Consider the following 27,252-nt stretch of genomic DNA (forward strand, 5'->3'; position numbering starts at 1 on the left):
AATTTTTACAATGTAAACGCTTTACTCATTTCATGTATACAGCCTCAAGCTGTATTCAAACGTTTTTCCGAAAGTTTCTTTAAATTTTTCCAAGAAGTTCCTCAATACATTTTTTTTTATTTTCCCGTGTGTTTTTTCGGCTTTTCTTAGAACTTTATTCAAACTTCTTCCAGAAGAGCTCATTTATTCATTATCTGGAAGGTTTTTTTCTGGCTTCCTTCAGAAGCTAATTCAAACACTTCAAAATTTCTTCCGACTTCCCTGCAAAGGCTGTTTTTAGCTTAAATTTTCGCCTTCGAAAATGACAATAACATAAAATAAAATGAAATAGTAAATACAGTCAACTTTCGCTCGTTAGGCTAAACCCATAGCCCACTTAGTGAAAGGCTTTCGTCAGTTGGGCTGAGCTGGCAAAGCTGAAAATTGCTTGCGGACACACACATTGTCTATTATCATCAAAATCGTTTAGCAACTATCCAAATTGTTCATCCATGAGCCCCTCGAAATTAAATCTGCAATGTCAGAAATGACGTTTGACTTCGATTTAGGTGGGCTACAGCCAAACTAACGGGAGCCCAACTAAAACGTAGCCCAACGAGGGAAATTCGACTGTACCGAAAAATACCGATTTTTTAAAACCATTAACCGTAATAAACGTGAAAACAATCTGACAACGCTGCTCTTAACGGCCCTGGTTTCGAGAACAGAGATGCCAGATTTACAGACATGTTTGTGAATTTACAGACTTTTATTTTTTTCAAAGACATTTTTTTCGTTACAGACATTTACAGACTTTTTAGTTTTTCATAGATATTTACAGATTTTTGTAATCAAGGGAAAATTTTAAAATTTATAGTGTTACACTGTTCTACATCTACAAATAACACGTGCGATGCATTTTGCAACACGCATTAGAAATTCGCGCGTTTTCAAATCCACCACACGAACGAGCTGTCACTGTTATAGACGCTCATTGTTATCAGCGTTGCCAGATATACCGATTTATCGGTATTTATACCGATTCCCGAACTACACACTTAGATTTTTTCGCCGAGATGGGCACCACCGAGCAGCTCGGCATTTTATTTTGCTGGATCTCAGTGAAAAACTTGCCGAGATTCAGCTAACAAACGGGAATTTTGCCGAGATCTCAGCTAACAAACATATTTTTTGCTGAATTTCCAGCAAAATAAAATGCCGAGCTGCTCGGTGGTGCCCATCTCGGCAAAAAAATCTTAGTGTGTAGATACCGATATACAGATAAGGTTCCTCAGAATACCGATTTTTGAGTTTTTATACCGATTTATACCGATTTTATTAAATAATCAAAATGAATGAATTTCAGAGAAAATTATTGTTAGAGACTTGTATCTTTTAAAATTTTTCAAATTTTTTAAGCCTTTAAAATAAAAAAAAAATCATCTTTAAAATGTCTTATGGATACTCTTTCGATTAATGTTTCAATTAGCTTACCGTTTTTGGCTACCCATGAATCGATAAACAGTCGATGGCTATGTCTGGTAATTCCGGGGAATCGAGAAATACTTTTTGAACATTATTTAACTTCCTGAATTTTCGTCCACCCTACATCGTAAATTATTTTACGATTCCTCTCAGAAACTTATTTCGACTTCCCTTGGAAGTTCTTCAACCTTCGCTCGAATGATTCTTCCGTCTTTTCCCGCCAGTTTTTCAACTTTCCCGGAACTTCAGGGATGCTTCCAGATTTTGATTGCGGATCCACACTAGCTGCAGGAACTTTTAAGAAAACTTCAGAAAAGTCCAGACTTTTGAGTAAGTTGAGATAAATTGAAGAATGTTTCAATAACTTCTGTTAAAATTCTAAAACCCGGTCCAGCGAACTCCAGTGAACTTAAGGAAACATCATGAATATTTTGGATACTTCACAAGTCCAAAGAAGTTCTGGAAAATTTAGTTTCAGGAGAATTGAGAGAACTTTAGGAAGCTCCGAGAACATGAACATCTGGACAGATCAATAAATTTCAAGAAAATCGCTGAAATTTTAAAGGAGGTCCGAGAAACTCAGGCAATTTCCAAACACTTCAGCAATGTTCCGAGAGGCTCATACAAATTTAGGAAACGTAAGGGAAGTTACATGAACATCACATTGTGAGAACATTTTGTTGTAGTGTTGATAAATTTAAATAATTAGAAAAATAGGGAAGATCAGAGAACTTCAATGCTGATGTTACAATAAATTCAAAAAAATTGTAAGAGCACTTAAAACATTTCGTAATCTTTAAGAAAGTCAAGAGACCTTCAAAGTTGATTAGAGATATTCCGGTGGTCTTATTACAATCAGGGAAGTTCTACGTATTTCAAAGATGATCAGAGCTCTCCAAAACAGCCCGAGGAAATATGGAATATTCCTAAGTAAATTTCAGGAATGTTCCAAAAACTTCAGGGGCATTGCGGGGTCTTCAGCGATGTTTTATGACCATTTGGAAAATTTTCTGGATCATTAGAACATCCCCAAGAGCTCTTTCTTCTGGAATTATGTCGTTGTTTTTTTTTTTCGATTCCTCCAGAATTTTTTTTTCCAATCTATCTTAGGAAGTTTCTTCCGTCTTCTCCAGGAAGTTCAATAAACTTCTCCCAGAAATTTCTTTCGTCTAGTTCTGGAATTTTGTCCAGTTGGTTTTTTTTTTTTTTGACTTCTATTGGAAGGTTTTTCCTAGCTCTTTCTGGCTTCCCCTGTAAATGGCTAGTTCTGGAATTTATTTCCTATTTCCGAAACTTTTCTGCCTTCCTTTGAATGTGAAATCCTAATTTTTTCTGAATGTTTCTTTAAATTTTCGCCAGAAGTTTTTCAATTTATGTCTTGGAAGTTCGCGGATAATTTTTTGACTTCTCTCAGAACTTTCCTCAAATTTCCTCCAGGAGAGCTTCTTTCTACTTTTTCTGGATGTTGTTTTCAGCTTCCTCCAGAAGCTAATTCAAATATACCCGGAATTTTCCGATCATAGTCCAAAAGATATAAAATTTCGCTTTCAAAAACGGCAAAAAGTTAAAATTAATTCAAATAGTAAATACCGATAAATACCGATTTTTTAAAACCTTTGACACTGATAAGCTTTAAAACATTCTGGTAACGCTGATTGTTATAGACCTGTCAATGTGCTGCAATTTTGTATCCAAAACGAACATTTTGCATATGATTTGACGGTTTGTTTGTATACGTCGACTCCCAGTGGCCGGTCTATATCTTGACTGTTTAGAAACACTGTCACTGAAAAAGTAAATGAAATCGAGGGGGCAAAAGTCCAAGATTTATTCAAAATTTGCCAAAAATTACTCTAAAGTTTGATTTACTGTCGGAGAAATCCATTTTATCGGATTCATCCGATATAATCGTGCTTAAATCTCTCTTAAATAAATAATAATGATATTTATCGGTCATATTCTTGTATCGGGTCACATTTCTATAAGTATCATGACAGGTAACGATGACAGTCGTTTGTTTATAAGAAAGGAACGTCGTGAAATCTCAACCAACAATTCAAAAAGACGGATCAGCTTTTGTAATCAAATCTTGTAATGATCTTTTCTCGCAAATCGAAGCTCACCTTGCCAAATCAACAATACCGTCGGCTAGAGGGAAAATTCTCTCCTATTCGATGGTGGAATTGATTTGCGTTGGCGTGCTTCAGTTTGCAAGATAAGGTCATTACATGTTTGCTGATCCACCCTTTAGGATTGTTGGTTGATAAATCTGTTCGAAAATCGTATGATCAAAAATCATTAATGGTGATTCCTTGAAGAGTCCACAAATTGCCTGATGGTGGCTGAAATGGCCTATCACTTCTAGTTTTCTAGGGAACAAATTTCGGACACAGTTGTGTCATCACTCATGAAATTTGAACTCCCTGGCTTCTGCATCAAATGTGAACTTCCAGTTTCATTGTTGTATGTTTTGTGGCAGCTGTGCTCTTGAAATTTTGAGGTGATAGTATAGCGCATAACACACATTATAGGAAGTATGGAAACGCATATGACACGATTGGGAAATTCTCCGATATCTCCAAGGTCATTACTAATTTCCATCGCTACCTCAACAGACTTCCTCAATATCAGGCATCCAGTGAAGATCAGCATCGATGGCACCTATCGATTGTGAAATTCAGATAGATATCATTGGTTTTGTTAATGTAAAAATTTGATGTGCATTCCCAATAGAAACTACATGAAAACTTTTTTCCGCGTACTAATTTCGTATGTACATCGAGATGTTGCTCATATTAGAAAACAAATTCCTGTAAAAGCTCGGGAAGTTTACTCAGTCTATTTAACTACGTTTTCACGAATATGAGTGAACTAATCTAAACTTTGAGTTGACCTCATTTGTCGTGTAATCATAATTTATCTTTTTATTAATTGCTTTTTTTTTCCTTGATTTTGTTTCCGTCGATCTTGTTTTCCGTGCTGAGCACCAATACTACCGACGCCAGGAAGGCAGCTCCCAAACCTGGACCTTACCCTACCTATCGACCCATCAACTCATGAACCGGGGACCAACGGCTTTACTTCCCTGATCGTGATCAGAGATGTTATGCCTCAGAACATCCCGGCGGAGCCGACTGAGATTGAACCCAAACCTGCTGGGGTGAGAGGTAATCACGCTTACCACTACACCACCGGCACCGCTTTATTAATTGCTATACGGCGTAAATGGATGCATTCCCAATTCCAATTAGGTTGAATTCGTCAAAGGCAGGTCCTTTTTGCTCGAACATGACTTTTACAGACATGTAAAATTTCGCATCTATTTAACAACCACCCCCCCCCCCCCCCTCCATATTCATCATACGCTAAACTTCTGCTAATTTTGTGCAGTCCAATTACAGACATTTCTGAAATTCACAGACATTTTTCGCAGACTTCTGAAACAAAAATCTGGCATCTCTGCTCGAGAAGAAGGCAAAACCAACTTGGTCATCTCAGAGAGAAGGCAGTAGGGTGGTTGTTGCGTGCTGTACCATCATCAGCATTGTTGACGGTTACTACTCCCGCCTTGAGTTGTTACATTCAAAGTGTGGCTTTAGGTAGTGATGAAAACGTCGCTAGAACTATTCCACAGCCGCAGTCAGTTTATGAGGAAAAGAGGGACGTTTATTTTTTGGCTGTAGACTTGGAGACATGCTTCAAATCTCTGCGTACATCATACGCGTTAGGCAAAAGATGTGCGTCTATCTTTAAAAACTGTCGCATTAATGGCCCTTCGCTCATTTTCAACTTCTATTCAATTTTCATACTGCCGTACTCTAACGGAACTATCCACCTACCCTCTTCTAAAGATCATTCTCTAGTTAATAAATTAGCACACTAAAGCTTCATGTTAGCATTTCCAACCAACTCTGAAAATCGCTAACTTCGCGTATGAAGTAACATAAAAACACTTTGAAAGCAAAAAGCAGATACAATATTACATTAATGGATGTAATTTTGTTCGCAAAATCGATGTACATCGTACAACGTTATATTACACAACCCATGGATTGACCTGGTTGCAGCAGTTTGGATGTATTATTCAACAACTTTTTTTTCTGTGTAGTTTCAAATTGAAACAGTCCTTATAAAATACAACAGCATTGCGAACGGCCTTATGGCAAACTTGCGTGCAACAGACAGAGGTATCGGTATCAAGTCAAGCTGAACATTGCATTAGATCCTAAGCAACATTGAACGATTCTCTTCGTCGACTTTCTCTTTCGTTAATAACTTGAGCACACCGTTTGTTGTTGTGTTTGTCATATAAGATGCTAGATAAAAGCTTCTTGTATCGATATGTGTGCTGAAACTACCTTTACATGGCCGTGGGGATACAAAGAGAAAGTTGACGAAGAGAATCTGTCAATGTTACTTAGAAACTACATAATGCAATGTTCAGCTTGAAGTTGGAAAATCGGTACAAATACCGATAAATCGGTATATCTGGCAACGCTGGATATGAGAATTAATGACAGCTCGTTTGCCTTCTCATCTCAGTTCTATCAAAACCAAAAGTCAAAACAGAAACAGTTCCTCCGCGTTTTTGGTTACTCTGCGCCACCGCGGGCACTTCCGAATCGTCGTGCCGTGATATTTTTTTTTCTTGTTTCCTCCCTACACCAGTGGCGTTTCATATAAAAATAGGATCAATCCTGTTGTCTATAAAAAGACTTTGTAGTGTGACATTTTTGCCACAAAGTTTAAGCCGGAATTTGCATTTTTGCTATTTGACCAGCAGGGTAGATGCCATTGAACGACGTAAAGATGCAGCATCAATGCGAAACGGAGGATTGTAAGAAAACGGCCACCCTCCAGTGTCCGGTGTGCCTCAAGATGGGCATCCAGGGATCGTACTTTTGCGGCCAGGACTGCTTCAAGAGTTCCTGGAAGGCACACAAGGTGATTCACCTGCTGGCGAGTGAGTAATCGATTTCGGTTCAATACCAGACGACCGGTCATGTTTGGAATGGAAGGTGATATAATCCAATTAACCCCGTTTACATTTTTTTGCCGGTTTATTTCAGAGGGTAAAGAGGATAAGAACGTGTACAATCCGTGGCCTTACTACACATTCACCGGTAAGTTGCGACCCTTCCCGCAGTCGGAGCCGAGACTGGTTCCGGCTAGTATTCCTCGCCCGGATTATGCCGATCACAAGGAGGGTCGTTCCAAATCGGAGGAATCGTTGAGAGGAAACACTACGATCAAAATTTTGGATGACGAAGAAGAGGAAGGCATGAGAGTTGCAACCCGTCTAGGGCGGGAAGTTTTAGATGAAGCTGCTCGCGTCTGCGACGTGGGAGTTACGACGGACGAAATCGATCGGATCGTGCACGAGGCTTGCATTGAGAGAGAATGCTATCCGAGTCCGTTGAATTACTACAACTTCCCGAAGTCGTGCTGCACGTCGGTGAATGAAGTGATTTGCCACGGAATTCCGGACATGCGCCCGCTGGAGGACGGCGATCTTTGCAACGTTGACGTGACGGTTTATCATCGCAACTTCCATGGGGATTTGAATGAGACGTTCTTCGTCGGTAACGTCAAGGAACAGCACAAGAAGCTGGTGCAGATCACCTACGAGGCGCTGATGAAGGCGATTGCCATTGTGAAGTATGTTCGATGGTTGCATTTGTGTTTTGTTTGAAACGTTGGGAATAATATGTTTGTATCTTTTAGGCCGGGAGAGCGTTACCGTGAGATAGGAAACGTAATTCAGAAACACGTCCATGCCCATGGATACAGCGTTGTTAAGAGCTACTGCGGACACGGCATCCATAGACTGTTCCACACCGCTCCGAATGTGCCACATTATGCCAGTGAGTATTGAAGTTGTAGGTGTAATTTCCTTACATTGGAAGTGGGGGGAAATTGAAATTCTTTGAACATTTCCATTTTCATTCCGCGCTTCCTCTCACCGGTGTGGTGGCAATAATATGTCATCTCGTGTGAGATGACTCTCCATTTTATTTGCTCAGAGAGTCACGTGACTCGCAAAATACGGGGGTTTTGCATTGGGTTAAACTTCGCTAATCGATGCACTAAAAACAGAAATATTCGGCTGCGTTTCAAAGGTTTCGGGAATGCGGATTTTTGTTTGTTTAAATGTTATTCTAATAAACACCGTGATCAGTTGACAACAGCTTTCGTAGCTGGGCAGTCGAAGCCAATTTGTACAATCTACGAAGCGTAAAACGAAGAAAACAACCGACATTGAACCGATTCTATTCTATCGGCATCGTTGTAGATCGGATTCCAAAAAGCAATACTCGAGTACCTATCGATCGTACAAGGGAACAGTAACGAGATTTTTAACAGACATCGGAGAAATGCTTAGTGCTGTGGGTTGTGGAACAAAAATCACCAACTCCCGAAAACTATACAACTAGAAATTATTACCGGCTTCAGTAATTTTTACCGACCTTTCAACAGCTGAACGTTCGGTAAAATTTAAACCCTCATATCAAAAGCTGTCAGCCTTGTTTAACCCTCCGTTACTCGCGCCAACTTTTATAACACGAGTACTCGCGCGTTGTACTTTGTACAACAGTGTGAGTTTTCCATTGCCATTTTGCAGCCGGGAAATGAAACCAACGGGTATTCATTAAAAAACTTGTTTTTAACTAAACAAGCTAAAATTTTATCACAGTTAACCCACAAAAATGCGGATAATAGATAAAATGTGAATGGAAACCGCGTAAACGGTGTCCGTGCTACGTGGGATTTGACTTAATTGGTTACAACATGGAAAATCTCGAGATCCTGACCAGATAGAAAATTACTGTCTTGGGCAAAGTTGTTCTAGAGATCATAATCTTTTCGCTGGTGGAGAGTAGTGCAGAATTTTCTCACTACGTAGCGCTAGAATACATGTGAAATTATAGCATGTGATATATCTCGAGATCATGACCAGATAGAAAATTACTGTCGTCGACAAAGTTGTTCAGAAGGTCAAGGCCTTTTCTTTGGTGGACAGTAGTTCAGCGTTTTCTCACTTCGCGGCACTAGTATACATATGAAATTCTCGCATATATAAAATATTTCTAGATCCTTACCATATAACAAGTTACTGTTTTCGGCAAAGTTTTTCAGGAAGTCCAGATCTTTTCGTTGGTGGAGTAGTTTAGTAAATTCTCACTACGTGGCGCTAGTATATACATGCAATTTTCGCATATACAATAGCTCGAGATCGAGCTCGAGCAGATAGAAGTTACTGTCTTCGGCAAACTTGTTCAGGGTGTCAAGTAGTTTTGGCTGGTGGACAGTAGTTCCGAATTTTCTCACTACATGGCGCTAATATAAACGTGAAATTCTCATATAAAATATCTCGAGATCCTGACCAGACAGATAGATACTGTCTTAGCCAAAGCTGTTCAGGAGATCATAGCTTTTTTGCTGATTAACAGTAGTTCAAAATCTTCTCACTAGGTAGTGCTCGTACACATGTTAAGTTCTCGCATGTGATACATCACTAGATCCTGACAAGATAAATGTCTTTGGCAAAGTTTTTCAGGAAGTCAAGATCTTTTCGTTGGTGGACAGTTGTTCAGAATTTTCTCCCTACTCGGAGCTAGTATACACATGCAATTCTCGCATATACAATAGCTCGAGATCCTGAGCAGATAGAAAGTTACTGTTTTCGGCAAACTTGTTCAGGGGGTCAAGACTTTTTGGCTGGTGGACAGCAGTAGCCTAGAAATTTTTCACCACATGGCGCTAGTAAACGTGTACAATTCTCGCGTATGCTAAGCTCGAGATTCTGAACAAGTAAAAATTACTGTCTTCGAAAAAGTTGTTCATCAGGTCAATGCCTATTGCTTGGTGCACAATAGTTCAGAATTGTCACACTACGTGGCGCTAGTATACACGCGACATTCTCACATGTAAAATATCTCGAGATTTTGATCAGATAGATTTCTCTAGTGGACAGTAGTTCAAAATTTTCTCGCTACGTAGCGCTAGAATACACGTGAAATTCTCGCATGTGGTTTGTTTCCAGATCCTGACCAGATAGAAAGTTACTGTCTTCGACAAAGTTGTTCAGGAGGTCAAAGCATTTTTGGCTGGTGAACAATAGTTTAGTATTTTCTCATAAAATCTAGGCTTTAAACTCCTGAACAACTTTGTTCAAGACAGTAACTTTCTATCTGGTCAAGAACGTGAGATATTTTATATGCGAGAATTTCACATGTATACTAGAAAATCATGAAGTGAGAAAATTCTGAACTACTGTCCACCAGCTAAAATACCTTGACCTCCTGAACAACTTTCTATCTGATCAGGATCTCGAGATATAGCATATGCGAGAAGTGTACATGTATACTAACGCCACGTGGTGAGAAAATTATTAACTACTGTTTACCAGACAAAAAGTCTTGACTAAACTACGAACTACACTCGTCGATGGTTCTAACAATAATGTCTTTATTAAATCCTGTCGAACACCTAGCTACCATTGCCTGTTCCCTAAAACAGCTGACCTAGCACCTAGCAACGACGATGGTCTTCCAGTCACGTAGTCCGTCGTGGTGCTGATACTCGATCCGTCCATGTGGCTGTTGCAGCGCACAGTGGCACGAATATGAATAAAGACGGTCAAAAATATTTTCTACCCTTTTTCGACGTTTTAGAGACTGGGTGCCTTGGGAGAAGTTGCTCAAAATTATAACTCGCATCTTTTGAAATACACACCTGAATAATATTTAAGCTAGTATTACACATCCAAATTCTAACTTTTTCCAGTTACGAGATAATGGTTTCATGTCTTGGACAAAGTTGCAGAGCAGTTGATTTCATGAACATTTGCTAAAGACACCAAATTTCTACATCTTAACTCTGTAGAGCTATAATAGATTTTCTTTTAAGACTACCTTAATATTGGTTTTTTAAGTTAATTAGTGCTTTTTTTCAAATTTGATCAATTTATCATGTTCTAAGAAATTGTTGGCATCATTAAAATATACAACTTTGCTGAATACACCAATGCTCTTCATTGACATCGATGTGATATACAGCCCATCAAGCGTTTTTGTGACGTCATATTCAACGGCTCGAAAAGAGGGTGGGCGGGCCCTGGCGGGGTCTAAAACTGGTTGTATTTTGAAGATTACCTTATAAAATAGTACTTCTGAAAATTTCAGCGTTGGGTACTGAGGGGTACCTAGCCAAATCTCGATTCGAAAATGTCAATATTATATACAGCCCATCGGACGGTTTTGTGACGCCATATTGAACGGCCCGAAAAGATGGTAGGCGGCCCCTGGCTGGGTTTAAAACCGATTGAATTTCGAAGATTACATTATAAAATAGTACTCCTGAAAAGTTCAGTGCTGGGTTTCCAGGGGTATCTAGTCAAATTTCGAGTCGAAATAGTCAATGTTATATGTACCCCATCATGCGTTTTTGTGACGTCATATTCAATGGCTCGAAAATAGGGTAGGCGGGCCCTGATATAGTCGAAAACTGATTGTATTTGGAAGGTCACCTTATAAAATAGTACTCCTAAAAATTTGAGCGTTGGGTACCGAGGGGTACCTAGTCAAATCTCGTTTATATATATTTAGTACAAGTTATAAACCAATGTGTGCTACGAGTGTGCTACTTACTCATGATACAATTTACAACTATATAAAAATTGCATTATCTTGAAATGTTATCAATGGGTTTGTACATCAACTGCATATTCTGAACTTTGATATTTTGAGTATGCCAATATTGAAAAAAAAATATGTTTGAATTACTCCTTACCTGACTATCTTCGATAATATTTGACATCGCGCTTTCCATGAATCTGCTCCGCCCACACTTTGAACAATTAAATCCGACAAAGATTGAATGAATTCATTTTGAACCACAACTTCAATACAAGTTGTTCGTAAAGAGACGAACCAGCTACAGGCTGAAAGTCTCTATAATAAAGCAAAAAAAAAAAAAAGTTGTTCGTGAAAAAAATCACACCTAGATAATTAAATAAACTCTATCGCTCTTTGCTATCGCCAAAACGTCAAGCCCAAAATAGTCATCTGCAGCAGCGTTCAGCGATGTGCACGAGGAAGTTTCAAACATCTGTTGTGAAGTCACGTTCCATGTTCTGAAAAGAGGGTGGTGTGGGAAAGTTCAAAGTTGGAACCCTTTAGAACCGTAGTCAGAATTTTATCATTTATTCTAGTTTTCTTGAAAGTTATACCGATATTTTAGTCCATATTGTATATAATAAAGGGCAAAGAATATACCAATATTATTAGCTTGCATTATAATATTTGCAACTATCAACATATGAGTATCAATATTGCAATGAATGTACATATCAATGTAGGTACACTGAAGAACAAACACATTAAGAACAAACCCATTAAATACATCTCCAGATTAAGCTTAATAATTTTAATAATTTGCAAGTTCAAACATGTGTAGGTTAAAATCATTGATTCATAGCTCAATACCCAACGCGGAATATTTCAGGAGTACTATTTTATAATGTAATCTTCGAAATTCAATCGGTTTTAAACCCTGCCAGGGGCCGCCTACCATCTTTTCGGGCCGTTCAATATGGCGTCACAAAACCGTCCGATGGGTTGTATATAATATTGACATTTTCGAATCGAGATTTGGCTAGGTACCCCTCAGTACCCAACGCTGAAATTTTCAGAAGTACTATTTTATAAGGTAATCTTCAAAATACAACCAGTTTTAGACCCCGCCAGGGCCCGCCCACCCTCTTTTCGAGCCGTTGAATATGACATCACAAAAACGCTTGATGGGCTGTATATCACATTGATGTCAATGAAAAGCATTGGTGTATTCAGCAAAGTTGTATATTTTAATGATGCCAACAATTTCTTAGAACATGATAAATTGATCAAATTTGAAAAAAAGCACTAATTAACTTAAAAACCCAATATTAAGGTAGTCTTAAAAGAAAATCTATTATAGCTCTACAGAGTTATGATGTAGAAATTTCGTGTCTTTAGCAAATGTTCATGAAATCAACTGCTCTGCAACTTTGTCCAAGACATGGAACCATTATCTCGTAACTGGAAAAAGTTAGAATTTGGATGTGTAATACTAGCTTAAATATTATTCAGGTGTGTATTTCAAAAGATGCGAGTTATAATTTTGAGCAACTTCTCCCAAGGCACCCAGTCTCTAAAACGTCGAAAAAGGGTAGAAAATATTTTTGACCGTCTTTATTCATATTCGTGCCACTGTGCAGCGTGGTGATAATGCTGACTTTACTGTCTCGGTGCAGGTGCCCGTTGGTGCTGCCGGTGACTTCTTAAGTGTTGACGCTGGAGTGACTCCGTTGTTAAATCGTCCCCCCTTAAGTGTTGCTCGTCCCGAGCAATTTCCTTCCTTCGTGAATTTCCAGTACTTGATGAAACCGAAAGCCAATATTGCTGACATGAAGGTGATGATGATGCCAAGCGATGCAAATCCGAGCTTGTGATTAAAGTCCACTGTTTCTAGCTGATGTCTGCTTTCCAAATGGAGTTTGTGTAAAGCAGAAAGGTTAACGTGTTTTTCGATATGCAATGTCCTTATTTTTGATAGTTGGAGAGGTAGAATTGTTGGGTGTTCGAAATGAATTTTGTAGTTTTAAACAGCTAATTTTTTATGTAGAGTGAGCAATTCCGGAACGTTACCAGATGGATTCCGGTTAGCATTTTGGCTTTGATGCCACAGGTACTATTGATGGGTACGTCTTGGTGAATGGTTACCACCAAAAGTATTCCTGGTGCTATCATTCTGGTTTCTGATGATGTGGGTTTTTCCAAAAATGGACATCGGCCTTGTTGGCCCCGTAGTAGTGGAGCTTCGCAGGGACTATCACTGGTTTCGATTAGTTGCCTTCTTTCGCAAATAGTGACTTTGTCGTTTCCTCGGTATGGTGAGACGATGGCAAATATTTGCTCTGGGTTGATGAGGAATTCCTTATGCGTCAATTTCACTGTATGGTTGAACAGCGGCAGGGGTTCGACAATGACTTTTTGATATGTTGTTGGGATTAGTCTCGGGATGTTTACGCAGATGATGATGGATGTTCTTCGGTGGAGTACTGTTGTCGTCATATAGCTGCTAGCGTCGTCTAGGTCGTTGACTTCTATTCCCTGGCTTTGAAATTCCTGAACTACGCTTTCTATTTCTCTGGGTGACATTATACATTTGTTGATAATGTTTAATTTGGCTAATAAAATTGCATACTCTATGGTTTTGAGATTTTCTATAAAGGTATCTAATTGAAATATAATTGCTATTTTGTGATTTTCCGTTATGACATAGTCATCGTTTTTCAAAATAGTATTTAAGATATTTTCCTGTTTTCTGATATTATCGTTAATTATATTGAGTCTGTTCTCGAATTTGGAATTAATTTTGATTTGGCTATTATTTTCAAAAATCAATGTGTTACCCGTTTTCCTAATTTTGTCTAAGTTATTGTTGATGGTGTTCAAGTCGTCGGCATCTAAATTGCCTGTTACGTATTTGATTGCGGTTCCTAAAATATCAATTGATCTTTTATTTCTATGGGGCTGTCCATAAACTACGTAGACAGTTTAGGGGGGGGGGGGTTGACAATTATCCACGGCCCATACAAATTTTAAATTTTTTGTATGGACAACTGTCTACGCAGGGGGAGGGGAGGTCAAGAATCCCAAAAAACTGTCTACGTAGTTTATGAACAGGCCGTATGTTAATTTGAAATGTGTTGCATATAAATTTGATTTCTTTGAGTTTGTGTTTAATTATATCGGATAAATTACTTGACGAATTTTTTAGTTGACTTATAGCGTTTTCAATGATTAGAATTGACATTTCAAATTATTCAAAATCTATGATGTGAAGTAACCTGTCATACCCAGCAACTATTCTTCCCTCCCCCCTTTGAAGAAACAACGCTCCGGCGTTGTTGGTTATGTCATGGATTTGGATTGTTTGGTGGGATAAGGATGGTAATGCGAGGATGAGGAATATGAAGGGTATTCCGACCGTGTGTTCCATAGTGTCATATTAAAATATAAAGTTGTATTAAATTCTTTTAATATTATCTTTGTGTATACCCCGGTCAGAGTCGTCAACAAGTAATTTTCCGTTGTTTTCGACGACTTTGACTGGTGCATACTTTGCTTTGGTCTTCTTTTTTTTATCCCTTGCACTTTTTTATATGTGATTTCGTCCGGTTGGAAATCTGGTTCAATTTCCCTGTTTTTATTGTGGTAATTGAGGTTTTGTTTCTTCGACTTATCATGAGTCAAAATGATTTCGTCATAAACTTTGTTACGATTTTGAATCATCGTTTCCATATTAAGTGGTCTATCTTGGTCATCTTTCAGGCCGTAGAAAGCTTCTCGCGGTTTAATTTTGATGGCCGAATGTATTGTGTTATTGTATTGTGTGCAAGAAATATTAAAGATTTCCTTCGTACTTAAATCTAGATAGCTTGGCTTGATACACCGAAAGATTTCCGTTATGGTAGAGTGGAATCTTTCAACTGTACCGTTGCTTTCGCTATGGTTGGGAGGAGTAAAAAATATTTCTATATTTAGGTCGTGAAGAAGTCTTTATGGCTGGCTCATTATCACATACTATTTGACGCGGTGTTTCAAAAGTTTTGAAGAATTTGGTTAAACCTTTTCTCGCATAAAAAATATTCCGCGACTTAATATGTATCAATGTGCCGAACCGAGAGAATTTATGCAGAAATGAAAGAAAATATGTTTTTTTTCAGCAATGAAAATATCTACATGCACGATATCGAGGGGTCTTTTGGGGTTTGGCGTTGAGCCAAGTTTAATTTTATATGGGTGACGGTCATATTTATTTTTGTGACAAGTTTCACATAGTTTGATATAATCTCTGACTTTCATTTTCATTTTTGGAAAATAAAATCTTTTTGAAATCTGCTGATGATTTTCCTAAATACCTCTGTGGGAACGATCATGCGTCTGTTCGATAATGAGGTTTTGTTCCTCTGGTGTTCGAAGGTCTATAAGGAGCTTTTGTGAGAAGTAAGCCTTAAATGGTTTTCCTCTACAAAAATGGTTTTTGTATGTAGTTTGAATCATGTTCATTAGGCTTTCAGGACAGTAAATACAATTTGTCCTTTTGAGGTCCATGTAATCTTTGAACATGTGGAAAATTACGGGTACTCCGAAGGCAAGTCTAGTTATTGTCCTTCGATAAACCCTTGGGAAAATTTCTTCGTAAGTGTCCTGGGCATCGGGACCAATTACGAGAACCATTTGGTTGCTGAATGCGTTCACTGGCATTTCAGTGCATTTAATAAATTCCGAATCGTCTGTGTCGGCTGAGTGAACTGTCATCTCAGACGATGCAGAGAAATCAGATGACGACGTTGTAGATTCATTGACATTGAGTTCGTTTCGAACTCGAGACAAATTATCTGCCACTATATTCTGTTTGCCTGGGCGGTAACGAATTTCATAGTCGAATTCGCCCAGTGCTAGACGCCAATGTACTAATCTATTATTGGAGTCTTTCAAGTTAAGTCCGTATGTTAACGGCTTATGGTCGGTATAAAGAATGAACTTTCTACCGTAAAGGTAAGGCCAAAAATATTTGCAGGCCCATACTACTGCTAGGAGTTCTTTCTCTATTGCAGAGTATTTTTCTTCAGATTTGTTCAAGGTTCTGGAAGCGAAAGCTATCGGCTTATCACTTCCGATTGTCCCTTGTGATAAAACAGCGCCGACCGCAAAGTTGGAGGCGTCTGTTGTCAAAATGAATTGTCTAGAAAAGTCGGGGTATTGCAAAATATTGCTTCCTGACAGGATGCCTTTGCATTGTTCGAAAGCATCAACAAACTCTTTCGAGTGAGATATGCTTTCTCCTTTTCTTAGGGCATTTGTCAGAGGCTTGGCAATTTTTGCGAAGTCTCTTATGAATTTACGGTAGTATCCTAGGATTCCTAGGAAACCTCGTAATTCCTTTTCATTTGAGGGCAGTGGCCACTCTTTGATTATCTGGATTTTATCTGGGTTTGGTTTCACACCGTCTGGAGTAACAATGTGGCCCAAGAAGGCAACTTCATAGGCAACTGTGTCTTCAGGTTGTGTTTCTCCAGTGTCTTGAATATTTTCGCTAAATTGTCAGTATGCTCCTTTAGACTCGTGGAAAACACGATGATATCATCCATGTACACAAGACATGTGATACCAATGTGCTCCCGTAACACGTTATCCATAACACGCTGAAACATCGAAGGTGCATTTTTCAGCCCAAAAGGCATTCGCAAAAATTCATAGTGTCCGTTTTCAACACTGAATGCTGTCTTGGGAATGTCTTTCTCATCAACCTCGACCTGGTGGAATCCAGAGGCGAGATCTAGGGTTGTAAAGTACATGCAACGTCCCAGTTTGTCAAGGATGTCTGTTATGTTAGGAATGGGATAACGATCGTCGATCGTTTTCTCATTCAGCTTGCGGTATTCAATTACCACGCGTCACTTTCTCTTGCCGCTGGCGTCCATTTTTTTGGGACGATCCACACGGGAGAAGTCCAGGGGCTACTTGATTGTCTTAATTCCTTGATCTAAAAGGTCGGAAATCTGTCGCTTTACCTCTTCTCTATGACAGAAAGGGTAGCGGTATGATTTCACGTGAATAGGTAGGTCATCTTTCGTAGTTATAATGTGCTTAATCGCACTTGTAAATGAAAGTTTCATATCCTTCGTGAAAAATATGTCCTCGTGTTGAGCAATGACCTTTAAGAGTTTATTTCTTTCATCAGTATTGAGATGGTTAATTCTCAACTGATCGAAAAAAGTTTTCTTCAGGTTTGGCTCATCAGCGAGACAATTATCCGGAGTTCCTGTTTCAAAGTTGTTTATTTCCGGTTTTATGATGTCGGGGGTTAAAGCAACTTTGCATGGTTCAGATGAATAATTCGTAATAAATATTTGGACATAGCCACTGTCTGCAGTGTACAGTCCAGAATGAATGAAAACGTCCGAAGCGATTGCGAGATCGTTTTCCAAGAAGAAATCTCCAATTACTTCTGTCTGCAAACTGACTGGCTTAGTTTCGTGAGCGTTTAAATATAGCGACTTTACATCGGGGTATTTACGATTCATGGCTACTCTGCCTGTCGGAAATTTTAGCTCGTTAGTAGAAGTAATAATATCTACATGCAAATTTTTCAAGGTTTCGTAGCCTATAAGGTCATCGAAGAATGGGTGAAAGTCGAATATTAAAAAGGTTTGTTTTGTGGTGTTGGGAATTTGTGGGAAAGGATTAAATTCCACAAATTTATCCACTATGTGTGATCCACTGACATTCCTCACAGTTGTAGGTTTGGTGGATCTGCAATTTTTATAGTTTACGTGTTTTCTTGATATGTAGGAATAAAATTGTTCACGTCATTTGTCCTGAGTCTCCCACCACTTGAAAATTTAGGTCGTCAATAGATAGTTGATCGAGCTGATTGGAAAGTGTCGTTGACACACTGTGCGAAGCTGTGTTTGAATTTTCTGCTGCTGGCAAATCGGTCAGTTCTTCCGTCGAGACGTGTGATTGAGAATCATACGTTGTTGGTTGTTGTTCATAATTCATATGAGATGCGCCATAGTCATAATAATAACAATCATAGTTATCAGCATACTCTGGGTAGTAGCTGTGCTCGTGACTGCATTCTTCTTGCTCATGGAAGTTAGGTCTGTTTCTGTAATTAATTTTCTGTGTCCTTATTGATGGAGATAGGTGTCCAGGGGTGTTATGTGGAGGAACAGGTTTAGGAGTGAATGGATTCTGCGCCGTTGGAAAAGGTCTGTTTGTTTGTGGATGGGTTAAATTTTGTGGGTATCTTGGAAATGGTCTAGGCGGTGGTTGGTTTCTTGCTTATTGTGGTTGAGGATATTGTTGTTGAGGATATTGTCGTTGAGGAAATTGTTGTTGAGGATATTTATAGATGGGAATCTGGGGTGGTAGTTGTTTAGGAAGTGTGGATTGTGATTTTGTGGGAACTTGAGGGATGGTACGCACATAATTTCTCACATAATGGTAGTTTCCTTCTTCAAGGCAAAGTCTAAGGGCATCTTTTAAATTTTTAGGTGATTGCGCTCGGATAATTGGACCAAGGGGGTCCTTTAATCCAGACAAAAACACTTTCAAACCAAGTTCTTGATAGAAAGTTTTCTTGGCTGAAATCACATCATTATTCTGCTCGCTCAGCTTTAGCAAATTAACGAGCATTGAAACTGAATGTGAAAAATTCCCATAAAATTCTTCAACTGAATTTGTTTGGGTTAATTTAAACATATCTCCCGTAAGAGATATTTCGTCACGCTTATCGTGGAAATGTGTAGTCAAGGTGGACTTTATGTCCTCCCAATTTAGCTCGGTTCCGTACAGCTCTAGTACTGAATCAGTCTCATTGGTAATTTTTGATCGGATGGCTTGCATCCATACATTCCAAATTGGACTGCCTTGTGCACGGCGAAGCATCGGCATTAGATTGTCGATAGCTGTGATAAAGCTATTCAACTTGATTGGACTACCATCGAAACATGGTAGGTCCCGGAGGATTTGGGGCGTTTGTAGGGATTTCAAAATTGCCTCCGAATTTTCCACTTGTGGCTGTCGCCTATCGGCTAACTGATCTCTCAAGCTTCTCAGTTGCCGGTTTTTATCTCCTATTTCGGCTTCAGCATTTTGCAGCAGAGCTAGTAAATTTTCATTCTCTGATGTTAACAGAGTAGCATCAAGTTCATTTGGGTCGCTTTGAGCTATCGCGGCGGCTCCGTTTTGTGCATCAGCGTCAGATTCTGATGTTAGATTCTCACGCTGCTGCATAAAGCGTTTCTGTCTTGTTTCCGGCATAATCTTAAAAAAAAAATCACTTCACTCTGATTCACTTGCACTACTTATTTCCTCGAACTGATTAGCGTTTGTTTTATTGGGTTTGATGTTTTACGTTAGTGAAATTTTTGTGATATTAGAGTGTCGCTTACAGTGGGTCCGGGCGAGTACTCTCTTAATTAGTAGGGTTTATCTTTTTTTGCTTCAGAGTAAGGCTCTTATTTTTATCAAGAGAGCTCTTACTCGTCAATTAGATTGATTAGAGTATAATTAAAAATAACTTACGTTTAGTTTGTTGGCGATATCCACTCGCTGTAGGTTGCTGCGGGTTTTCCAGAGTATTTCCTCACTAATCGCGCGATGTTCACTCGCGAATGCACTAACGCGGGGGAAGATTACCTCGAAAAATCCGCGCCGACTGCGCCACTTAAAACCGTTTTACGGAATTTCGGGTTTTTAAAAACTAAACTACGAACTACACTCGTCGATGGTTCTAACAATAATGTCTTTATTAAATCCTGTCGAACACCTAGCTACCATTGCCTGTTCCCTAAAACAGCTGACCTAGCACCTAGCAACGACGATGGTCTTCCAGTCACGTAGTCCGTCGTGGTGCTGGTACTCGATCCGTCCATGTGGCTGTTGCCGCGTGGTGATAATGCTGACTTTACTGTCTCGGTGCAGGTGCCCGTTGGTGCTGCCGGTGCCGGTGACTTCTTAAGTGTTGACGCTGGGGTGACTCCGTTGTTAACTCATTTACTTTCTATCTGGTCTGGATCTAGAGATATTTTATATGCAAGAGTTTCACAGCTATAGTAGCGCCGCAAAGTGAGAAAACTCTGAACTACTGTCACCTGCGAAAAAGCCTTGACATCCTGAACAACTATGCCGAAGACAGTACCTTTCTATCTGGTTGGGAACTCGTGATATTTTATATGAGAATTTCATGTGTATACTAGCGTCGCGTAGTGAGCAAATTCTGAACTATTGAGCACCAAGCAATAGGCTTTGATCTCCTGAAAAACTTTGTGAAAGACAGTAACTTTTTATTTGGTCAGGATCTCGAGATATATCACATGCGAGAATTTCACATGTATACTAGCGCTACGTAGTGAGAAAATTCTGAACTACTGTCCGCCAGCGACAAGGCTATGATCTCCAAGGGGTAAGTCACTTAGCACATTGTGTCAAAATTATATTCCGCACATCTTGGGAACATCCATCGGCACATTTTCATCATACCTTCGGCACAATCTCGTAGGCATTAGATTGTTGTAAATAAAATGGGAGCACTGCTGGACAACTGTCATTGAAGTTGTTCAGAACATTACGTGCTGTTTGACTGTATGTTCAGGAACATCTTCTAATTGAATATACTAGAGGAACTCAGACCAGCAGTTCACTTATAGATCTAAATACGAAATGTAGGTTCCAGAGTGGGCTCAAGAGAAAGAGGCAGTTAATCAGGCCTCATTAGTTCCCCTAATTCAAATAATGCTGCAACTCCCACAAAACAAACTAAAGAAGTCTGTTGAAGAACTTAATAAGTAGGTGAACACTGTTGAAATTTGTATTCCTTAATTAGAACCCCATTAAAAATTGAATTGTTATACCTCCAATCAATAATGAGCCAAACGATAAGATACGAGAGTAGGTAGACTAGCTTATCACTCTATATCATTATCTCCTTTAAATCGGATCGCTTCACGATCGTGCCAAATAAACCCCGAACTCAACCAGTTAGGGAAGATAATGATCGGTTGACCCTCTTTAAATCAGTATTAAATTGGTCTTTATCGAAACACACACAAAACCTTTCTCGTGTTCCTCACTGCAAGGAAGAAAAGTACTCCACGAATTGTGCCACTAGTTGCCCCGTTTGTTCCTGCTTCGCTGACCACTGGTACTGGTTTCGTTCCTGCTTTGCTGCTGCCCTGTTCACCGTGTCGACCGCCACTTCATCCAGGTTCGCCAACAAAGTCTATTCATCACCCTCTATAGTCGGTCTCCAACAATGCTCCCCACCGGCTAGGTTTCTGGTCTGCCTTTGAGGGCATTATAAAACACTAAAACACAGGATTTTTATTACCCTATGGATCCCGAAACACCGAAATTTCGCACACTCGCCACTTCCCGCGTCATCCTCAATACGATTTCAAACCAAAACATTCAAGGTGTCAGAAATACCGGGTTGCCGGGATGGGTGTTTTACAAACAATAGCAGCTTGCTCTATGACCGGCACAATCGGCATACTTGCGGCACACTGACAAAAAAGATGACCCAAGATTGCTGTGCGGAGTGACCTACCCCTTGATGATCTCCTGAACAACTTTGTCAGAGACAGTAACTTTCTATCTTGTCAGAATCTTGATATATTCCATGTTGTAATCAATTAAGTAAAATCCCACGTAGTATGGGCACAGTTTTCGCGGTTTCCATTTACATTTTCCCTATTATCCGCATTTTTTAGGTGTTTACTGTAATCAAAGTTTAGCTTGTTTAGATCAAAACAAGTTTTTGGAGGAATACTCGTTGGTTTCAGATCGATTGGTAACTTAGCAACAAAATGGCAATGGAAAACTCATGTGTGTTGTACAAAGTACAACAGAGCGAGTAACGGAGGGTACATTTTGGTACATTTGCTACATTTTTTTACGGATCTTCAAAATTTTTGTTCGGTTGCCATTCCCCCCCCCCCCCCCTGAAACGTGACGTAATTAGTGAACGGACCATCATGGGATTCAGTTTTTGTATGTTGTTGTGACACATGATTATTATGTTCGATTCCTTTCGGATTTTGTAAAGGCCGGCGCACAATAGATACGTTTTCAGCTTTTTTGACAGTTAGCCCATGCATTATCTGTCAAAAAACCCGAAAACGTATCTATTGTGCGCCGGCCTTAACAAAGGAACACAAACACTTAAATACCGTGGAGGCACCATATTCGAAGCGGTTCTTAAATCGACGCACTCAATAATGTTTGGCTATTTTCAATAATTATTTTTGAAATGTTACTTCTGCAAGTATTAGTTCCTGTGCTCTAGGGATGTTGATGTAACAACGTTTAAAAAAATATCTTGTCAAAATCGAGATGCGATAAACACGGTAACCAGCGTAAACACATTAATGTGTAAAATTTCACACATTTCGTGAAAAAAGGGGCCTACTCATAAAATGTGTAAATTACGTTTACACATTTATGTGTAAACCCAGCAAACGTCAATAGAAGTGTATTTTTTACACATTTTTCAAGAACGGTTTTTACGGCGAAATGTGTAATAAGTAATCATTTCTAGAACTTAAATATAATGGGTGCGCATGGTTTTTTATTAACTTCGGACTTTTCTTATTTGTGTCAATGATAAAATAAAGATTGCTCGAATAAAATAATATTTTATTAAAAAAAAAGGAATGCCATCAAAAAATCAGTAGTGGCGCCGGTGGTGTAGAGATAAGCGTGATTACCTCTTACCCCAGCTGGCCTGGATTCAATTCCAGTCGGCACCGCTGGGATGTTCTGAGGCATAAAATCTCTGATCACGCCGAGAATCACGCCTTCCTCCGAAACGGAAGTAAAGCCATTGGTCCCCGGTTCATGAGTTGATGGATCGAACGGGAAGGATCCAGGTGTGGGAGCTGCCTTCCTGTCGTCAGTAGCATTGGTGCTCAGCACAGAAAAACAAATCAAGGAAAAAAACAAAAATCAGTATGAAGCAAGCAAGCGAGACACCGGACATTGAATGATTTTTTTTTCTAAAACTTAATTATGAAAATAGTATTAATCACCTACCGTCTAGTATGTCCATCGTTGCACTGTCCAGCTTGGAACATAGTTCCTTCATTTTCCGTTAAACAGGAAATATATACAAATGGCGTCTTGTTTACGCAGGATACAGCAAAGTTTGAAGTTTTTTTTACCCATTAATGAGTATAAAAATACACATTTTTTGACTGGTACTTCATTCTTAAAATGTGTATTTTCTTACACATTTTAAGATCTCCAAATTTACACATTTTTTGACAACTGCATATAAATATAAAAAATGTGTATTTTTTTACTCATTAATGTGTTTACGCTGGTTACCGTGAAGATTAGACGAGTGCGTCATCATTAGGGACGCGTCAAATATGGTGCTGGCACGGTACCTATAGTCATTTCCCGATCTTGTCAGACTGAATCGAACGATGTATGTTACTCGTCCTCGGATCGAAAGTCGGTTTTCCAAGCGGTTTATGAAAAATAATTTGCAAGATAGGTAAAAAAATAAAACTCCGGATAATCGAGCCATTTCCTCCGGATAATCGAGCCCCGGATAATCAAATCCGGCCTGTAATGAGCATTTGGAAGCTTGAATTAAACCAATGTAGTCTGAGAGGTTGGTCGGATTAGCTGCAGGTAACGCTGATTGCCTTTTGATAACTTGTCCAATCTGCTTGATTGTAGATCCAGCTTGGTCTACGGAAGGCTTCGGTTGGTCTACAGTCGAGTCGGATTTCGATGGGGTGATGGTCGCTGGAATCCATCATTACGAGGAGTTAGATCAACGGTTTCAGTCGCTTCCAGGACATCGGCTGTTGTTTTTTTTAGAGAGCTGCCAATGCTTGGTGAGGGCCGTTTACATCACCTAGAAGAAGTATTGGGCCGTCGATGGAGGAGAGTAGGTCTTACCTTTAAGTCCAGGGATCTTCTGACTGGGAAATTAGACAGAGATTACAGTGATTGCAAGCGGATTGTAGCACAGTAGATAGCGGTATGGTGGTGCAGGGAAGAGTTGCTTTAATCCCGATAGCAGCACCGTGGCGAGTATTGTGGTTGTTTCCCAACACCCAGCGATAGCGATTTATTTGATTGTCAGGTTCAATACAACCCCAATGATGGTTTGCTTTTTCAAAATCAGCATTGGGGCTACATTAAGCCGGTCGATGTAGACAATCAATAAAATTTATAAATTAGGTAGATGACCCATCTTGCCCCATCTTATCCTACCTGTAGTGTTTCGCATTATCACCATAGAATTCGTTGCTTAAATTATTTTGGAGTTTAAGTCGAACTCCCTTGAAGTTCTGTTCTGCCCAGAGTTTCAAACTGTGCATTCACCATAGTTGAATAGAGTCTAATGTTGGACAGTTTGATGTTAAGTAAATATTTTCAGATTGTCAAATGATTACTTTTATTTGAGTTATCTCTATGTCATCCTTAATTTACACGGAAAGTAAACATCGTCATCGAAATTTTCATGAGATTTTCATAGTGTTCACCTTGGAATTCTTCTTTACAATATATTGGTGTTATCCATATGTAGAATTACGTCAAAGTTTTTTCTTTTTCATATTAATTCCTTTGATAATTCTGAAAATCGTCTCCAAACTAGCCTTGAAAAGTTTCCTAACTCCAAAATCTTACTTTATTTTTCGAGTCCGCTGGACTTTTTTTGCGTAGAAAGACAGTATATTGGTTGTGAAAAAGTCACGACTGATTTTTATTTGGGAAATAGTGACTTTGTAAAATATCTTATAAATATATTGCTTTTGTATGGGAAATCCGTTAAAGCACCCACACAATTTACTCTAAACCCCAATCTCCCGCTTCCTTTCACAGAAAACAATGCCGTCGGCGTGATGAAACCCGGCCACTGTTTCACCATCGAGCCCATGATCTCCGAGGGATCCTGGCGCGACGTATCCTGGCCGGATGACTGGACCGCTGTCACGGCTGACGGCCTATACTCGGCGCAGTTCGAGCAAACGCTGCTGGTCACCGAAACGGGCTGCGATATTCTAACACTGCGGAGGAATGCCAACGGACTGCCTCACTTCATGGACAAACTTTAGGGAACCAACAACCAGACAGCAACGCCAAACCAATTTGATTCGCGTTAGATTCTTGTTCATCTTTAGTCATCATCATAACAGTGCTTTCTTTTAGTCCTACCAAGAAGCAATAGAAATTGTCCCCAACTTTACAAAAAAAAAAAACCATCCACTATGTTTGAAACGGATTTTTTTGTGTAATATACAGAAGAAAAAAATAATGTTCATTAAAACTAACTTACCTGATCCTACAGGACAACCGTGTTTCATTGCTAAGTGGCCGGAGTCGTTAGATCATCCATAATCTTCTTAAACTGTCCGTCATACTTGGGAGCCCTGGACAAGTTCTGCTTCGCCGGTTTCTCCTCTTCGATCATGACATCCACCTTGACCCGTTTTCCTTCGGCGTAATCCTGCTTCGAGGGTTGTGTCTCCATCTTGCGCTTCTGTGGTTGAACGAAACTTCCCTTTCCGGCAGCTCGTAGGGAATCCTCCACCGTGTACGGCTCGATTTCCAGCGCCTTCAGACGTCGCTTGTGGACCTTGGTGCGGAAATGATCCTGCATGGCTCGGTCGTTGATGTAGTGGGTGGCACAGTGAATGCAATAGAACTGAGCGAATCCCGGTTTCTCCAAATCAACCTCCTGGTTGAGCAGCTGGTCCGAGCTTTTTTGCAGATCCAAATCGATCTGGTCCAGATCCTTCTTGCGATTTCGCAGTCGCCACCGCCGGCGCAGATGAGTGTCGCCATCGTGCATCTTCTTTCGGGCGTACGGCATTTTGAATTTCTGTTTTACGGAACTGTCCCAGGAAAAATACTAAATCCAAAATACGGTCGTATATCCGAGTGACCACCGAACAAAAAAGAAGCACGTTTCTTTCGGTGTGGATTGTTTTGATGGTTTTGATAATTTTTGACGTTTGCGGCACGGATAATTAACATCCCTGTGACTGAACTCATCAAACACGCTTTTTCTAAACTACCCAAATTTGAGTCAGTGAATCACTCAAAATATGACAAAACAAAAAATGATTTTAAATTAACCAGTTTATGGTTCTACAATTTTTATACATTGAATTGATTTGACAATTTGATTTCAACATATGCTAGATCCGCTAGGCATAGAAATCATTCGGTATAATTAAAAAAATGCAATGGTGCTCATTCTACAAAAAAATTATCGTTAGTAAAATTGAAAAAAATCCATTGGTAGAATTAAAAGTTTTCGTTGGATCTTTTTGATATAAGTTCTTTAGCTTTCAAAACAAAAGTCAGTTACACAGAAAAAAAATTTGTTGAATATTACATCCAAACTGCTGCAACCAGGTCAATCCATCGGTTGTGTAATATAACGTTTTACGCAAATATACAGTTGGCTCGACAGTTGGTGATGGTGATAATGGGAGTAGCCTTGCTTTCCGGCGAGTCTGACGAGGCTGCTGAAAATCAAAACACATCAATTAGGAAAGTGAAAGAAACACTTTTAAACCAAAAAAATATGTTTACATTTGAAAAATTTCATAGTTGAAACTACGAAATTTGGGAAACTTTTAATTTGATCATGCATTATTTTTAAAGCAACATTTTGTTTGTTTGTGTGTGTGTAGTGGTTCTTTTTCCAGTCTTCAATTTAACAAACAGGTAAATAAACTTCTTTATAAAATAAAACTTATATTGTTTACCGGATAGAACGTTCACTCAGCAGCGGGAACTGATTTCCATTCCAATTCTGAATTCTACCTGTCTGTGAGAAATCCGACCTGGGGCAGCTGATCGGAATCAATTCATGATCATACGGATCCGCAAAAGCTATGTCTACAATGACCAGAACATTACATTGATTGAGCTTAAGGTCAATATGTCGATCGACTATAAGGTACACTCATAAAATTCAACACATTTTTATTGGCGAATTTCCATGTAAAATTCCACATGATTTTCATGTGTTCACATTCCAGCTGTTGACGAGAGTTCCACCGCAAAAAAGCACCATGGTGAAGGCATGCTCGTTTTGCAACACTAACTAGCAGTTCGTCCATAAGGCCTGTATAGAGATCTAAGCGAAGCGAAAATCTCATACAAAATACTACATTTTTCACCTGCGCAAAAAACGCAA

At 39.3% G+C, this 27,252-nt stretch overlaps 2 protein-coding genes across 2 annotated transcripts; one reads left to right on the forward strand and one right to left on the reverse strand.

The window, feature by feature from the left end:
* The first annotated feature begins 6,059 nt into the window (after positions 1 to 6,059).
* Positions 6,060 to 25,394, forward strand: LOC135705393 (methionine aminopeptidase 1). Its single transcript, XM_065227114.1, has 4 exons — positions 6,060 to 6,427; positions 6,534 to 7,122; positions 7,189 to 7,328; positions 24,924 to 25,394. The coding sequence occupies exons 1-4, from the start codon at positions 6,253 to 6,255 to the stop codon at positions 25,154 to 25,156; spliced, it is 1,137 nt and encodes a 378-aa protein (XP_065083186.1). The 5' UTR covers positions 6,060 to 6,252; the 3' UTR covers positions 25,157 to 25,394.
* On the reverse strand, positions 25,297 to 26,013 carry LOC135705399 (zinc finger protein 593 homolog). The gene has a single exon (XM_065227121.1). The coding sequence runs from the start codon at positions 25,912 to 25,914 to the stop codon at positions 25,408 to 25,410; it is 507 nt and encodes a 168-aa protein (XP_065083193.1). The 5' UTR covers positions 25,915 to 26,013; the 3' UTR covers positions 25,297 to 25,407.
* Between the last annotated feature and the right edge of the window lie 1,239 nt (positions 26,014 to 27,252).

The sequence above is a fragment of the Ochlerotatus camptorhynchus genome, unplaced genomic scaffold (assembly GCF_037179485.1).
Source record: "Ochlerotatus camptorhynchus isolate MF236.1 unplaced genomic scaffold, CSIRO-AGI_Acam_v1.1 ptg000266l, whole genome shotgun sequence".
NCBI lineage: Eukaryota > Metazoa > Arthropoda > Insecta > Diptera > Culicidae > Ochlerotatus > Ochlerotatus camptorhynchus.